The 16,452-nt window shown below is 48.0% G+C and overlaps 1 protein-coding gene across 1 annotated transcript in view; it reads right to left on the bottom strand.

Annotated features, from left to right (window-relative positions):
- Window positions 1-16,452, bottom strand: part of ATG16L2 (autophagy related 16 like 2) — a 41,050-nt gene that overhangs the window by 12,146 nt on the left and 12,452 nt on the right. The window contains exons 4-12 of the mRNA XM_070749421.1: window positions 15,807-15,880; window positions 13,154-13,396; window positions 12,568-12,633; window positions 10,973-11,071; window positions 9,842-9,904; window positions 5,928-6,036; window positions 4,158-4,263; window positions 2,653-2,723; window positions 813-884 (exon numbers count right to left, since the gene is read on the bottom strand). Coding sequence (XP_070605522.1) covers window positions 813-884; window positions 2,653-2,723; window positions 4,158-4,263; window positions 5,928-6,036; window positions 9,842-9,904; window positions 10,973-11,071; window positions 12,568-12,633; window positions 13,154-13,396; window positions 15,807-15,880 — 903 coding nt within the window. The remainder of the gene's footprint in view (window positions 1-812; window positions 885-2,652; window positions 2,724-4,157; window positions 4,264-5,927; window positions 6,037-9,841; window positions 9,905-10,972; window positions 11,072-12,567; window positions 12,634-13,153; window positions 13,397-15,806; window positions 15,881-16,452) is intronic.

The following is a 16,452-nucleotide window of genomic DNA, read 5'->3' as shown; positions in this document are numbered from 1 at the left end:
TAGATAGATAGAGATAGAGACAGATAGACTGAGAGAGAGAGAGATATGGAAGATAGATAGACACAGAGAGAGAGAGATGGATGGATGGAGACAGACACAGATAGAGATAGACAGAAATGGATGGACAGATAGCGAGATAGAAGAGACAGAGAGAGAGGCAGGCGGGCAGGCAGATAGACAGACACAGAGATGAATGGATGGACAGACAGACAGACGGATAGAGAGAGAGACAGAGATGGAGACAGGCAGACAGATAGATATAGACAGATAGAGATGACAGACAGATGATAGATAGGAAGAGGAATATAGACAAGGAGGAGAAAACAGATAAAGAGAAAGTGAATAAAAAGAAGAGAAGAAGAGGAGATAAATGAGGAGGAGAGAGAAAGAGATGGAGGATGGGAGATAGATAAGAAGGAGGAGAAAGAGAAGAACAGAAGGAGAGTAAGGGAAGGAGGAGGAGGAAGACATGAGGAAGAGGAGAGAAGGGAAAAGGATAAAAAGAAGAACAGAAGAAAGTGGAGGGGATACCACATAACTTCCCCGACTTTCCTATTATTGTCAATAAAATCAATAATCAATCAAAGCGATTAGAACTCTCACAAGTTTATTTTTCTGGCCAGGTCTACCTGGTGGTGCCGACAGTAGAATTAAGGCGAGGACAACCAAACCTGGAAGCTATTGCCAAGATCATCCATCTCCATAAAACATCCTTCTTGGCTTCTTCTGAACCCTTCCAGTCCTGCTTTGGGCCACCATGGGGGTCCTGCTCCATACCTCCCACCCAGAAAACCCACCCCGGATGGACTCACCTGAATCCTGCTGTCCCCCACCTTCCACAACTGGGCAGCATTGTCGTATGTGGCAGCTAAGACGCAACACCCCTAAAACAAGGAGAAGGTTTGGATCTGTTCTGCCTGGCCTCAGGGCCACCGAAAATGAGGCAATTAAACAAACACACACACAGACTCACAGGCTTGGAAAAAAGCAAAAGGTTTTCTTGATGTACAGAAGGCTGCAAGCCTCAGCGTCTGCAAGAGCAATGCTAGTTTATTAGTCCAGAAGGTCAGAGTTAATCGCTCAAGTCAGCGCCGAAGCCTTTCTGGCTTACGTCAGCCAAATTACTCACTGCTTGAGTGTCAGAATGTTCAAAGATGTCCAAAGGAAACAAGAAACCACGATGCATCAAAGTCTTTCTCCAAAAACTGAACGATAAGTTCCCACACTGTCATCTGCAAAACCTCCCTTTTTTCAAGGCTGCGGCAGCGTCATTAATTCTTAACACCTGTGACCTAGAATCTGTTTCTACGTCTGTGCAGCTGCTCTTGGCGTCCCCGCATTCTCCTGACTCGGACATTTAGAATAGGATTGTTCATCATGTCCTCCCCGTCTGACTCAGATGAAACTCTGGCTGGAGATCTGACCGGCTCTGCTACTCTCTGTGCTTCTCCAGCCCCTTCCTCATCCCTTTCTCCTTCTGGTTCACTGTCTGACTCCTCATCAAACCAGACAGGTCTTCTGTGATTGGATGGCCCCAGCTCCTCTGAGTCAAAATCAGCAGCCATAGGAGCTGGCCTGAAGCCCACCACAACAGGATCAAAGAACAGCCACATCAGGGGGCACAAAAGACCCCGCAACACCACCCTAAATATGGGGCGGGAAGCTTGCTATGCCCCGGTGAAAACTATTTGATTATTTTCTAATAGTTATCTTTTTTTTTTACAAATGTTTTTGAGTTTTCTTTTTAAGATTAGTGGGGGATACCAATTCTGAAAAATCTATCATAAGCAGTTTCGCTTTCCCTCTGCTGTGCATAAGTGGGGGAAAAACTCTCCTTCAAAAACATTTTAAAATTTCATGTTATTTCTCAAATTTATTTGCTGCTCATCTGGTGGTTCAGTGACTCGGGTCCCCTCCCCCAGTGAGACACGGATCAATCTCGGTGTTGTAAGGCTTCCTCCCTCCCTCTTCTCTTTGTCTTGTTTTTTCTTTTTCTCTCATTTCTCTCTCTCTCTCTCTTTCTTTCTCTTTCTTTCTTTCCTTTTTTTCTTTCTTTTCCTTCCTTCCTTTCCATCTTCCCTCCCTCCGTTTTTCTGTCTTGTTTCTCTCTGTGTGTTTCTTCCTTCCTTCCTTTTCTTTCTTTCTTTCTTTCTTTCCTCACTCTGTCTCTCTCTCTCCTTCCTTCCTTTCCCTCTCCCTCTCTTTGCTCTTGTTGTTTTTCTTTCTATCTCTTGTTCCTTTCTTTCTCTCTTTCCTTCCTTCTTCCCTCCCTCCCTTTTTCTGTCTCCTTTCCTTCCTTCCTTATTTCTTTTATTTTCTTCTTTTCTTTTCTTTCATTCATTCCCTTCCTTCTATCCATCCATTCTTTACTTCCTTCTTTCCCTGCTTCCTTCCTTCCTTCCTTCCTCTCTCTTTCCATGCTAAAATCCCACAGAACACAGGGGATAAAAAAATATATTAAGATGTTTAAAGTGCTCTAATAAGCAATTGAAAGACCCCTCTCTACCGCTACAAAAATCTGCAGTGCCGTAAATGTGAATGGTCACTAAATGAAGTGCTGCAAATCAAGGACCACCTGCACTCAGCTCCTTCCTCCTCACATCACCTGCAAAGATCCAGGAGAGTTTTCCTACAACTCCGCTTCCTACTCACCAGGGGATCAAAGGCGAGGCTGGTGATGCTCCCGCTGGGTCCCTCGAAGGTCTCCTGCTTCTCCAGGCAGCCTGAAAACAACCACAGAGGGCCGGGAGTGAGCTCAAAAGCCAGAGGTGTCTAAGGGGGAGGGGGTTGGCAACATCTGCAAGGAGGCAGGCACAGCGTCCCCCATCGAAGCCCCCTCACCCTTCACAACTCGATGGAAGGGTTAACAAAGGGGCAGTCCCAGAGCCTCGGTGGTGCAGTGGTTAGAGTGCAGCCTTGCAGGCTACCTCTGCCAATATATGTCTAAATGCTATTGAAAGAAAGAAAGAAAGAAAGAAAGAAGGAAGGAAGGAAAGAAAGAAAGAAAGAAGGAAAGAAAGGAAGGAAGGAAGAAAGAAAGAAAGAAGGAAAGAAAGAAAGGAAGAAAGAAAGGGAGAAAGAAAGAAAGAAAGAAGGAAGGAAGGAAGGAAGGAAAGAAAGAAAGAAGGAAAGGAAGGAAGGAAGGAAGAAAGAAAGAAAGAAGGAAGGAAAGAAAGAAAGAAGGAAAGAAAGGAAGAAAGAAAGAAAGGAAGGAAGAAAGAAAGAAAGAAAGAAGGAAAGAAAGAAGGAAGGAAAGAAAGAAAGAAAGAAAGAAAGGAAGGAAGAAAGAAAGAAAGAAAGAAAGAAAGAAAGAAAGAAAGAAAGAAAGCAAGGAAGGAAGGAAGGAAGGAAGGAAGGAAGGAAAGAAGAGAGCCGGGGTGACGCAGTGGTTAGAGTGCAGCCCTGCAGCCTCCTTCAGCTCACTGCTAGCTGTAGTTCAGCAGTTCAAATCTCACCACCTGCTCAAGTTGACTCAGCCTTCCATCCTTCCAAGGGGGGGTCAAACGAGGGCCCGGATTATTGGGAGCAAGAGACTGATTCTGTTGACTGCTTAGAGGGGGCTGGAAAAGCACCATGAAGCAGTATATAAGTCTAAATACTATTGCTATTGTTATTATTATTACAAATATTCCCTTATGTCAGTTCTAACCCATGTTGGCTTGTTCCTGACTCATGGCCTGCAGTGGTTTGCTACTAGTAGGGTAGAGGATGGCGCACCGTAGTGCACAGTGCGATGCAAATTTATTTATTCATTAATTCATTAATTCATTAATTCATTCGATTTTTATGCTGCCCTTCTCCTTAGACTCAGGGTGGCTTACAACATGTTAGCAATAGCACTTTTGAACAGAGCCAGCCTCTTGCCCCCACAATCCGGGTCCTCATTTGACCCACCTTGGATGGAAGGAAGGATGGAAGGCTGAGTCAACCTTGAGCCGGTGATGAGATTTGAACCACTGACCTACAGATCTACAGTCAGCTTCCATGGCCTGCAGTACTGCCCTCTTCCTGCTGCGCCACTCCGGCTCAAATGCAGATTTGGTTCTTTGTGTGCATTTTTGCTTTCTGCGCATGCACAGAAGCAAAAAATAATAATCGCCAAAATCTATTTCTCTTGCATGTGCAACCCCTCGAGAGACCTTTGGTTGTCCACTTACCTCCAGCCACGCTCCAGAGCTTGATCAGCCTGTCGGTGCCACCCGTGGCCAGCAGGCCCGAATTTGGGCAGAAGGCGAGCGCATGGATCTCCGAGTGGTGCCCTTCCTGGAGAAGGGAGCAGATAAGGAATGGGTTTCAAGATACAACAGTCGACCTGACTCTGCTGCCCCCTTGAGGTGGAACTGAATATAGTCCTCCCCTTGCGACCGTCTTTGAGCCTGCCTTTCTGAGTTTATTTATTTTATTTTTATTTATTTATTCATTTGTCCAATACACAAATACATAGGAAGAAAAATAGACATGTGGTAATATAAATGAGGGGGAAAGTGAACTTAGATGAGAGGATATATGAAAGGGAGAGAATATATAAGATAGGTGAAAGAAAGGAAAGACAATTGGACAGGGGACGAAAGGCACACCAGTGCACTTATGGACGCCCCTTACTGGCCTCTTAGGAACCTGGAGAGGTCAATCGTGGAGAGTCTAAGGGAGAAATGTTGGGGGTTAGGGGTTGACACAATTGAGTCCGGTAATGAGTTCCACGCTTCGATAACTCGATTGTTGAAATCATATTTTTTACAGTCAATTTATGTCCTGGCAGCCTTAAAGCGAGTCGCCACTTAACAGTGTCTGATTTTACGAGCCTTTTTTTCACGGTGGTTAAATCAATGCTCCTTAAGTGGACGTCGTTCTTATTGAGTGTATGCAGTGGTCGTGAGGTCAAACTATTGTTTGCCATTTATTTATTTATTTATTGTATTGGCAGTTCTCTATTTGCTGATGACTCTAAGGTGTGCAATAGGGTGGATATTCCTGGAGGCGTCTGTAATATGGCAAATGATTTAGCTTTACTAGATAAGTGGTCAAAGCAATGGAAACTGCAGTTTCATGTTTTTAAATGTAAAATAATGCACTTGAGGGAAAGGAATCCTCAATCTGAGTATTGTATTGGTAGTTCTGTGTTAGCAAAAACTTCAGAAGAGAAGGATTTAGGGGTCATGATTTCTGACAGTCTCCAAATGGGTGAACAGTGCGGTCAGGCGGTAGGGAAAGTGAGTAGGATGCTTGGCTGCATAGCTAGAGATATAACAAGCAGGAAGAGGGAGATTGTGATCCCGCTATAAAGAGCGCTGCTGAGACTCCATTTGGAATAATACTGTGTCCAGTTCTGGAGACCTCACGTACAAAAAGAAATGGATCAAACTGAATGGGTCCAAAGACGGGTTACAAAAATGGTGGAAGGCCTAAGGTTCAGGAGGGAAGTGTTTTTAATAGGAAAGTGAACACAAGAACAAGGGGGCACAGTTTGAGGTCAGTTGGGGGAAAGATCAGAAGCAACGTGAGAAAATATTATTTTACTGAAAGAGTAGTAGATGCTTGGAACAAACTTCCAGCAGACGTGGTTGGTCAATCCATAGGAACTGAATTTAAACATGCCTGGGATAAACATAGATCCATCCTAAGATAAAATACAGGAAATAGTGTAAGGGCAGACGAGAGGGACCAGGAGATCTTTTTCCTCCCCTCAATCTTCTAAGTTTCTATGTTTATAATAATATGGCTTGGTGGGCTTGTCTTGTCTTGTGGCCGTGGCTTGTGGGCGTGGCAGGGGAAGGATATTGCAAAATCTCCACTCCCACCCCACTTCTGGGGGCAGCCAGAGGTGGCATTTGCCAATTCTCCAAACTACTCCAAATTTTTCCAGAACCGGTCAAAACCTGCTGAATTTCCCCCCTGTGATAGACAGATGTCGGAACGAACGAGCTTACTTGTTCATCGGCCACGCCGGAGGGGAGGCAGGCGGCCACACAGGAAGACAAGCTGCAGTACTGTTCCATTGACCCGCTACTGACCGAGTTCCCACGTTTCAGCCTGAAACTTGGAAAATGCAGAAAAAATGATATTGAGAACGGCACTCACCCCATAATAATAACAGAGTTGGAAGGGACCTTGGAGGTCTTCTACTCTGAACTACTCAAAATTCCCACTACTGTTTTTCTGTACTACTAAAAATTCCCACTATCAGTTGTCTGAACTACTCAAAATTTCCACTACCAGTTCTATAAACTACTCAAAATTCCCACTACCGGTTCTGTGAACTACTCAAAATTCCCGCTACTGAACAGTCAGAACTTGCTGGATTTCACCCTTGCTTCAGACTCCTCCCCTTGGCCACACCTTCTTCGCCTCCAATCTGCCGCCATAGCCCATTTACAACCAGGTTTCCTCCTCCTCCACAGACCCCCCCCCAAGAATGTGCGTAATGGAAGTTCAGGATGAGAAACACAACAAAAAGGCCTTCAAGTTTAAAACTGCAGATTACCAAGAGCCGAATGGATTTTGGAAATTGACCCATTGGGTCTTTTGTTTTGTTTGTGTATGTGTGTGTGTGTGTGTGTGTGTGTATGTATGTATGTGTTTTTGTAGATTTTAGTATGTGTGTATGTAGTATGTAGAATGTATGTATGTGTATATAGAGTGAGCAGCATATAAATGCAATATACTGTGGTACCTCAAGATACGAACTTAATTGGTTCCAGGGGGAGGTTCGTAAGACGAAAGGTTCGTAAGACGAAACATTGTTTCCCATAGGAAACAATGGAAAGTCAATTAATCCGTGCAACAACAAACCCCCCCCCCCGCAAAAAACCGCTGCCGCCCGGCTGTCACCTTTTAAAACAGCCGGGGGGGCTTCCCAGCAGCCTCCTGAATCTGAACGCCAAACCCGAACTTCCGGGTTCGGCGTTGGGAGGCTGCTGAGAAGCCCCCCGGCTGTTTTAAAAGGTGACAGCCAGGCGGGGGGGCTTCTCAGCGAAAGTTTGGGTTTGGGAGGCTGCTTTGAGGAGGCGGGGAAGCCTCTTGCAGCAGCTGCCACAGCCGCCGGCTTCCCCGCCGCCCGCCGCCCGCCCGCCCAGGATGCTGACCTGCTGCCTTGCAGGGAAGCCGGGCAAGAGCAATCTTCTGCTGGCCATGGGCGACTCCCCGCCGCTCGCCCATGGCCGGCAGAAGATCGCTCTTGCCCGGCTTCCCCGCGAGGCTTCCCCCCTCCTCGCCCGCCACCCGCCCGCCCAGAATGCTGACCTGATGCCTCGCGGGGAAGCCGGGCAAGAGCGATCTTCTGCCGGCCATGGGCGAGCGGCGGGGAGTCGCCCATGGCTGGCAGAAGATCGCTCTTGCCCGGCTTCCCCGCGAGGCATCAGGTCAGCAAGAGCGATCTTCTGCCGCCATGGGCGACTCCCCGCCGCTCGCTCATGGCCGGCAGAAGATCGCTCTTGCCTGGCTTCCCCGCAAGGCTTCCCCCCTCCTCGCCCACCGCCCACCCAGAATGCTGACCTGATGCCTCGCGGGGAAGCCGGGCAAGAGTGATCTTCTGCCGGCCATGGGCGAGCGGTGGGGAGTCGCCCATGGCCGGCAGAAGATCCCCATTCCTCCACGTCACTTCGCTACTGTCCTGGCTAAACCGTGCAGCAGCAAACAGGCTTTGGGGTTATGGCTGGGGGGGAGGGAGTTAGGAAGGTCTTACTTCTCCCCCCCAGCCAAAAACCCAAAGCCTGTTTGCTGCCGCACGGTTTAGCCAGGACAGGAGCAAAGTGACGTGGAGGAATGGGGAGCTGAAACCGGGCGGTTTCAGCTTTCCATCCCTCCACGTCACTTCACCACTAAATCGTGCAGCGGCAAACATGCTTTGGGGTTTTGGCTGGGGGGGAGAAGTAGGACCTTCCTAACTCCCTCCCCCCCAGCCATAACCCCAAAGCCTGTTTGCTGCCGCACGGTTTAGCCAGGACAGGAGCGAAGTGACATGGAGGAATGGGGAGCTGAAACCGGGCGGCGGCGGGGGGGGATACGGGCGATGGGTGGGACAGAGGGGCGGGGTTAAGTCTCCTTTGGCAGCTTGGGAACTGCCCGGCTTTGTCGTTTTGGCTGCAGTGGGTGCTGTGGTGGGGACCTTTGGGTTTTTTGGCTGGGGGGGGGAAGGTGAAGCACTGGGGTGGGGTGGCCGGCCCTCCTGCCTCCCCCCCCAGCCAAAAACACAAAGCCAGGCAGCCCCCAGCCGCCAAAGGAGCCTGCTGATTCTCCCCGCTTCTCTGTCCCGCTCATTGCCCGTGTCCGGCAGAAGCTGCTGCCCGATTGCTCTTAGCCAGCGGGATGCAAAGTGCTGGGGTGGGGGGTGTCCTGACAGCCCCCCCACCCCAATGCTTCACCTCCCACCAGGCAAGAGCGCTCGGGTGGCAGCTTCTGCTGGATAAGGGCGATGGGTGGGACAGAGGGGCGGGGTTAAGCCCATGTGGCTGGGCTCCGCAACAGAGACCCGGCGGGGAGGAGAGTGGAGCCCACATGGCTGGGCTCTGCGACAGAGACCGCCGGCCAGGAAACGGAGCCTACAGGGCCGGGCTCCGCCGCGGCTGCCTGCTGGGCTGGTAAGAGGGGGAACAGAGCCCACATGGCTGGGCTCCGCAATGGAGACCGCCGGCCTTCCCAGGCTGCTGGGAAGCCCCCTGGCTGTTTTAAAAGGTGACAGCCGGGCTGCGGGGCTTTCCAGCAGCCTCCCGAACCCTGAACCCAGAAGTTCAGCAAAAGTTCGGGGTTCGGGAAGCTGCTGGGAAGCTCCCCAGCCCGGCGGTCACCTTTTAAAACAGCCGGGCGGCTTTCCAGCAGCCTCCCGAAGCCCAACGCCAAACCCGAACTTCTGCGTTCAGCGTTCGGCGGCTGCTGGGAAGCCGCCCGGCTGTTTTAAAAGGTGACAGCCGGGCTGAGGGGCTTCCCAGCAACCTCCCGAGCCCCGAACTTTTGCTGAACTTCCGGGTTCGGGGTTGGGGGGGGTTGCTGGGAAGCCCCCCAGCCCGGCAGTCACCTTTTAAAACAGCCAGGCGGCTTTCCAGCAGCCTCCGAACGCCGAACAAGGAAGTTCGGGTTTGGCGTTCGGCTTCGGGAGGCTGCTGGAAAGCCGCCCGGCTGTTTTAAAAGGTGACAGCCGGGCTGGGGGGCTTCCCAGCAACCTCCCGAACCCCGAACTTTTGCTGAACTTCCGGGTTCGGGGTTCGGGGGGTTGCTGGGAAGCCCCCCAGCTCGGCGGTCACCTTTTAAAACAGCCGGGGGGCTTCCCAGCAGCCTCCCGAACGTGGAACCCAGAAGTTCAGGTTTTGCGTTCGTAACTCGAAAAAAGTTCGTAAGAAGAGGCAAATTTTTTCTGAACCCCAGGTTCATATCACGAGTTGTTCGTAAGACGAGGGGTTCGTATCTTGAGGTACCACTGTATATATGTGTGTGTGTGTGTGTGTGTGTGTAACATGTTTTTGCTGAATTTGAAAATTAAGGGAAACTAGTATAGATCTATTTCGGCCTTGTTGTGGCCTCATCAGCTAGCCATACCCTCACTGAGATTTGAACTTGCAGCCTTTGCCTTGTCTGGCAGAGAATTAACCACTAGGCTACAGGATCTCATCCTTTCAGCTTTCTACCAGGGAAGAGTCTTCAGAGAGAGGAGGCATACAAATCTAATAAATTGAATTGAAATTGAATTGAATATATTTGTCGCATCACCCTGGTCTACCCAAATATGGGAGGAGCTTAATGCTTCCTTTTGCATTTTATTATTTTTATTTTTAGTTATTTTTTAATTTAATTCTATTTTTTGCGTATATTTCCCGGCAAAGAATCGGAAGGATGGAGCCAGCCAACTTACTCAAACCAGCCCTTGACCACCTCTTTGCATCTGGCGGTGCTGAGCGAAGTAGCAGATGCTGACCTTAAAGAGAAGAAAACGGAAAGTGGGAATGGGGAAAACCTTGAGCGTGCTCCAATCGTTAGCGGAGGGAGTGGGGCCCAGGGAGTCCTCAAACTACAGCCGTTTGTTTAGCCACCATTCAAAGCCTGGAGTCAGTTGAGAAGGGCAGCACAGAAATCTAACAATAATAACGTATCAGGAAAGACTTCATGAACTCCATCTGTATAGTCTGGAGGACAGAAGGAAAAGGGGGGACATGATCGAAACATTTAAACATGTCAAAGGGTTAAATAAGGTCCAGGAGGGAAGTGTTTTTAATAGGAAAGTGAACACAAGAACAAGGGGACACAATCTGAAGTTAGTTGGGGGAAAGATCAAAAGCAACATGAGAAAATATTATTTTACTGAAAGAGTAGTAGATCCCTGGAACAAACTTCCAGCACACGTGGTAGATAAATCCACAGTAACTGAATTTAAACATGCCTGGGATAAACATAGATCCATCCTAAGATAAAATACAGAAAATAGTATAAGGGCAGACTAGATGGACCTTGAGGTCTTTTTCTGCCGTCAGTCTTCTTTGTTTCTATGTTTCTATAAATAAATAAATCTACAATGGCGCTGGGAAAAACGTCTATGATTTTCCACACTGAACAACCCTTGCAGAATCCCCAGGGTCACATGATCAAAATCCCGAAAAGATTTATGACTCTTCGGACTCTTCAAAATGAGTCCAAAGCAGCTTTGCTGATTTGCCTGCTATTGCCCGGTAAGCTTCTGCCTGAAGTAGTGATTTATAGTCTGTTATCTCCAAGCTATTTAGAAAGAATCTTAACGGACGCCATAAAGCTATTAGCTTCCCAGTCGAGAGAGAGAATTTCCTGTTTTGCTTTTTTGCCTGACCATATTCCATGTTTATAAACTGCCGTGAAGAAAAATAAAAGTGACTGTTTGTTTTGAAGAGTGATTCTTTTGGAGAAGTTTGTGGGAGACTTAGCCGTGTCTAGAACTGTCACTAAACGAATGGCTGTAAGTCAAGGACCGCCTGGAGGAAGGAAAGATCGCCTGTAAAAGGTCACTCCCCCTTACCGGAAGGGTCTTTTCCACAATTTTTCACCTCCTTTCTTCTCTTCGGAGTCCCGTCTGCCGACCGACGACTTCTGTCCCGTTTTCACTTTTTCTGAGTCTCTAACAAACGAGAACATTCAGAGGAAAACGTAAAAAAACATTTCAGTTAAAGCAGTTTCCTTCTGAGTGGTGGATATTTTTCTCTTGGGCAGCGATCGGCCACCATTCCCGCCGCCACCAGAATGGGGCTGGGAGCGTGCACGGTGTGGGATTGCCAAAGACCACAACTCGCTCAGGGCGCCATCGCCAGAACAGGCCGTGTGGCTGGAGCTCAGACCGGCTGCTTTTGTTATTGGCCCCAGCTACCGCTCTAGGCGCCGCAGTGAGATTTGGTTCCTGCGTATGCGCAGCAGCCAAAATCTTGTACGTGGATGTCTTTCCGGCAGAAAAAGTTGCCAGTTTCTTTGATTCTGCGCATGCGCGGCAGCAAAAAACCCGGAAATTGTGCCCGTTGCATGTGAATGGCACGTCCATGCCCAGCAGCAATGGAGCTAAGCTACACGCTCCATTGCTGCCACCGGAATGGCATTCCCAGTGTTCCGGCGCTTAGCGTATCCCTGCTCCCAGGGCACAATGACAATATATTGGCCGAACAAAACTCCTCATTGGCGACAGGACGAGCATCCGGCCAGTAAATACCTCTGCTAGCTCCATTCAGCAGCCTAGACGCCACCGTACATAGGATGATGGGGTTGCTAAAAGAAGATTGCTTGCTCAGTTTCCTCCTGATCTTTGCCTAATCGTATTTTATTTATTATTGATTTGCTAAACTTATACGCCGCCGATTTCTAGGGGCCTTAAAAACAATACATCCGGAACCGCCTGCTACCGCACGAATCCCAGCGGCCGATAAGGTCCCACAGAGTTGGCCTTCTCCGGGTCCCGTTGACCAAACAATGTCGTTTGGCGGGCCCCAGGGGAAGAGCCTTCTCTGTGGCGGCCCCGGCCCTCTGGAATCAACTCCCCCCAGAGATTAGAATGGCCCCCACCCTCCTTGTCTTTCGCAAATTACTCAAGACCCACCTTTGTTGCCAGGCATGGGGGAGTTAGGATATTCCTTCCCCATGGCCATTACAAGTTATGTATGGTATGTTTGTGTGTATGTTTGGTTTTTATAATAAGGGTTTTTAGTTGTTTTATTAAATTGGATTGTCACATGTTGTTTTTCATCATTGTTGTTAGCCGCCCCGAGTCTGCGGAGAGGGGCGGCATACAAATCCAATAAATAATAATAATAATAAAGGCAAAAAAAAGCAATGATAAACCATTAAACGTTTACACTCAGTTTGTAACAAAAGAATACCTCCTAGCAAAAATGGTTTTGCTTAACGACCGGTTTCTTTCCCCCCCTGCCTCACAACTCTGGCATTTGCCCAAAGACCCTCGCAAAAAAAGGGAAGAAGATTTAAAATAAGTTACGGTGACGTGATGACCCCGTTTGGGACTTACGACTGTCCGTCCGAGCTGAACGACTGTTGTTAAGTGGAGGATTGTCATCTTCCAGGTGGGGTGACCCCCAAAGAGGTTTGCAAAGTCTAAAACTATGCCAAACTCACATCTTTATGCTCAGGATGGATCTGGTGGCTGCCTGAAGATCCCTCTTCAGTTGGGTTTGCTTCTCCCTGCAGGGAAAAGGGAAGAGATTAAATCTATTTTCTTAGAAACATAGAAGATTGACGGCAGAAAAAGACCCCCTGGTCCATCTAGTCTGCCCTTATTCTATTTCCTGTACTTTATCTTAGGATGGATCTATGTTTATCCCAGGCGTGTTTACATTCAGTTGCTGTGGATTGACCAACCACATCTGCTGGAAGTTTGTTCCAAGCATCTACTACTCTTTCAGTCAAATAATATTTTCTCATGTTGCTTCTGATCTTTCCCCCAATTAACCTCAGGTTCTGCCCCCTTGTCCTTGTGTTCAATTTCCTATTAAAAAAACTTCCCTCCTGAACCTTATTTAACCCTTTAACATATTTAAATGTTTCGATCATGTCTCCCCTTTTCCTTCCGAAGATAAAGGTTTGGCACCACTGGTCTACAGGAAAACCACCTGGCTTGAATAGCACCAAGGACCCCTCGAGGTCTCCCAAGACCCCCCTACACCTGACTCAGCTTTCCTGCCCCCCCTCCCCAAATTCTCACCTTTCGATCCTCTGGTTCTCCCGCTGGGCCGAGTCGACCTTCCGCTGCAGGACCTGTCGGAGTAGCCGCTCCCCTTTTTCCTGGGCCAGGCGAAATTCCCCATCTTGCCGCTGGAAATGCCTCTGCAGAGAATCGTACTCCACTTTCCGGGCGCTGTTCCGGTCCCTGAGCTCCTCCGCCTGGCTTTGCAGTTCGCAGCGCCAGCCCTGCAGGCCTAACTGTTGGCAGCTCAGAACGGCCAGCCTGAAATAGAGAAACCTGCGTGTCTTTCGCTTCCTCCAAATCCGAGGCGGGATTCAAATTATTTCCCTGTTGCAGCATAGCAAATTATGTTAGAATAGGATTGTATTAAAAATCTGGACCTCTAGCATGAAAAAAATACTCTGCTTGACCCTGATTCTATAAAACCAAGACAGGAGGACACTAACCCGCCTAATAAAGGGCTCATATAACACATCTCACAATAAACATCTCACAAAGTTTTCACCACTCCTGAAAGGACGTTATAGGATCAAAGGGGGAAATTTACATTGCCTAAGGCTTACAACAGCACAACAGGGTGATTAAGGAAGATTAGCAAGATAAGGAAGAAGACTTCATAGAAATTAGGTGTGAAAAAACATCTGCTCTTAGGAAATTGGTTCTTGATATCTATGGGAAAGGAAGAACTCAAAAGATACCTTTGAAGTTGTATTGTTGGATGTATCGTTTGACATGTACTATATGTAATTATACCCCATTTCCTTATGTTCCTAAATAAAAAGGGGTACATGGCTCTACACCATGTCACTCCACTGAGAGAGAGAATGTGTCCAGGTTCTTCTTTCTAGGATTCGCGTTCGTGGGTGACCCCACACGGCTGGGTTGCACTTAGCGCCTTTTGAAGACATTGCTTTCATTAGGGACTCAGCAGCATCCACATTTGCCTACCGGTTATCGCCCAGCACTGAAAATGAGAGCGTGCATACATGCTCGCTTTGGTGTGCGACCTCTGCACATATGCCTTCCGTGATGCACCTGCATGTCCGCGCCTGATTTTGCTACCTGCCCAGGTGCGGTAGCAGAATTGCACTGGACTCTGCTAGCACTCAGAGCCACAGGGGCGAGCACATGTCACTGTTCCACCTTAGCATGTGCACCATGAAAAGGACATGGGGTGAGGTGTCATCAGTACGCTGATGACACCCTGTTGTACATCTCCACCCCATGTCCAGTCAGTGAAGCAGTGGAAGTGATGTGCCGGTGCCTGGAGGCTGTTAATAGCCTCAAACTCAACCCTGACAAGACGGAGTGGCTGTGGGTTTTGCCTCCCAAGGAAAATCCCATCTGTCCGTCCATTACCCTGGGAGAGGGAGTTATTGACCCTCTTGGAGAGGGTCCACAACTTGGGCGTCCTCCTCGACCCACAGCTGACTTTAGAACAACACCTTTCGGCTGTGGTGAGGGTGGCGTTTGCCCAGGTTCGCCTGGTGTACCAGTTGTGGCCCTGTTTGGACACTGCTCACAGTCACTCATGCCCTCATCATCTCGAGGTTTGACTACTGCAACTCTCTCTACGTGGCGCTACCTCTGAAGAGTGTTTGGAAACTTCAGATCGTGCAGAATGTGGCTGCGAGAGCAATCATGGGCTTTCCTAGATATGCCCATGTCTCATCAAAACTCCACGGCCTGCACTGGTTGCCGATTAGTTTCTGGACACAAGTCAAAGTGGTGGTAATGATCTATAAAGCCCTTCATGGCATTGGACCATAATATCTCTGGGACCACCTTCTGCCGCACGAATCCCAGCGGCCGATTAGGTCCCACAGAGTTGGCCTTCTCCGGGTCCCATCAACAAAACAATGGCATCTGGCGGGACCCAGGGGAAGAGCCTTCTCTGTGGCGGCCCCGTCCCTCTGGAATCAACTCCCCCCGGAGATTCGAACTGCCCGCACCCTCCTCAGCTCTGAAGACCCACATGTTGCCAGGCATGGGGGGATTAATGGCCCCCCTTCTGACTAGTAGGACTTGAGTATGGTATGATTGTGTAGTATCGACTGTTTTTTAATGATAGTGGGTTTTTAACTTTAGTTTTTAACTATTAGATTTGTACTGTAGTTATTGTTGTTGTACTGTATTGTTATTGTTGTCTTCAGAGAGGGGCAGCATACAAATCTAATTTATTATTATTATTATTATTATTATTATTATTATTGTTGTTGTTGTTATTAGTTATTAATGTTGTTGTTCTTCTTATTGTTGTTGATGCTATTATTATTATTATTATTGCTCTTGTTGTTGTTGTTATTATTATTATTATTGTTGTTCTTTATTTATTATTTATTTTATTTTATTACTTAGATTTGTATGCCGCCCCTCTCCGAAGACTCGGGGCGGCTCTTGATCTTCTTCCTCTTCTTCTTATCTTTAGTTTTTAACTATTAGATTTGTACTGTAGTTATTGTTGTCTTCGGAGAGGGGCAGCATACAAATCTAATTTTTTTAAATTATTATTATTATTATTACTATTATTGTTGTTATTGTTGTTATTGTTATTATTGTTGTTCTTGTTGTTGTTGTTGCTATTATTATTATTATTATTATTATTATTATTATTATTATTATTATTATTAGCCGCCCACCCCTGGATGTAGGCCCCATGGAGACTTCTTACCTGCACTTCTGCTCCCCCAGCCTTTCATCCTTAGTTTGGAGGCACTGGTTCAATTCGTACACCTGGTATGCCATCTGTAAGCCAGAGAGAGAGATGCTCGGTAGTCGGTTGTTACTGGAATGGTAAAGGAGGCTGCACCGGTAGCAAAAGGTGAGGTGCACGTGCAGCTTTGCTTCTCCTTTGTGTGCCCCCCCCTGCGTGTTTTGCTGCAAAACCTCACGAGAGGACAGGCATGCACGAGAGATTTCGCCGTTGTTTGGTTACATGCGCAAAAACACGCTGCGACACTCATAGGTAAACCCAGGAGAAGCGCACCAGTAGCAGCGGGAATGGGAATCCACGCCTGCGTGTGACCAATTTAACAACTGCAGTGATTCACTGAACAACTGAGCCAAAGAAAGGTCGTAAAATGGGGTGAACCTCTCTTAGCAACTGTCTCACTTAGTGACAGTTGGGCTCAATTGTGGTCGTAAGTCCAAGACTTACCTGTACGTTATGCCAGGCAAAAAAAGCTAGACCACTTTGGCTTCTTCAAGAAGTTCTCCATATGCCATAATCTTCTCCGGATCTCCTCCTGGGCCTTCCGTGGGCCCTACCGTTGCTTCGACGAGGTTCTCCTGCCCAAAGACCCCAGCCCAAAGCTTAC

Source organism: Erythrolamprus reginae, chromosome 4, assembly GCF_031021105.1.
Source record: "Erythrolamprus reginae isolate rEryReg1 chromosome 4, rEryReg1.hap1, whole genome shotgun sequence".
Taxonomy (NCBI): domain Eukaryota; kingdom Metazoa; phylum Chordata; class Lepidosauria; order Squamata; family Dipsadidae; genus Erythrolamprus; species Erythrolamprus reginae.
Note: the sequence above shows the minus strand (reverse complement) of the source record. Positions and strands in the feature narration are given on the sequence as shown.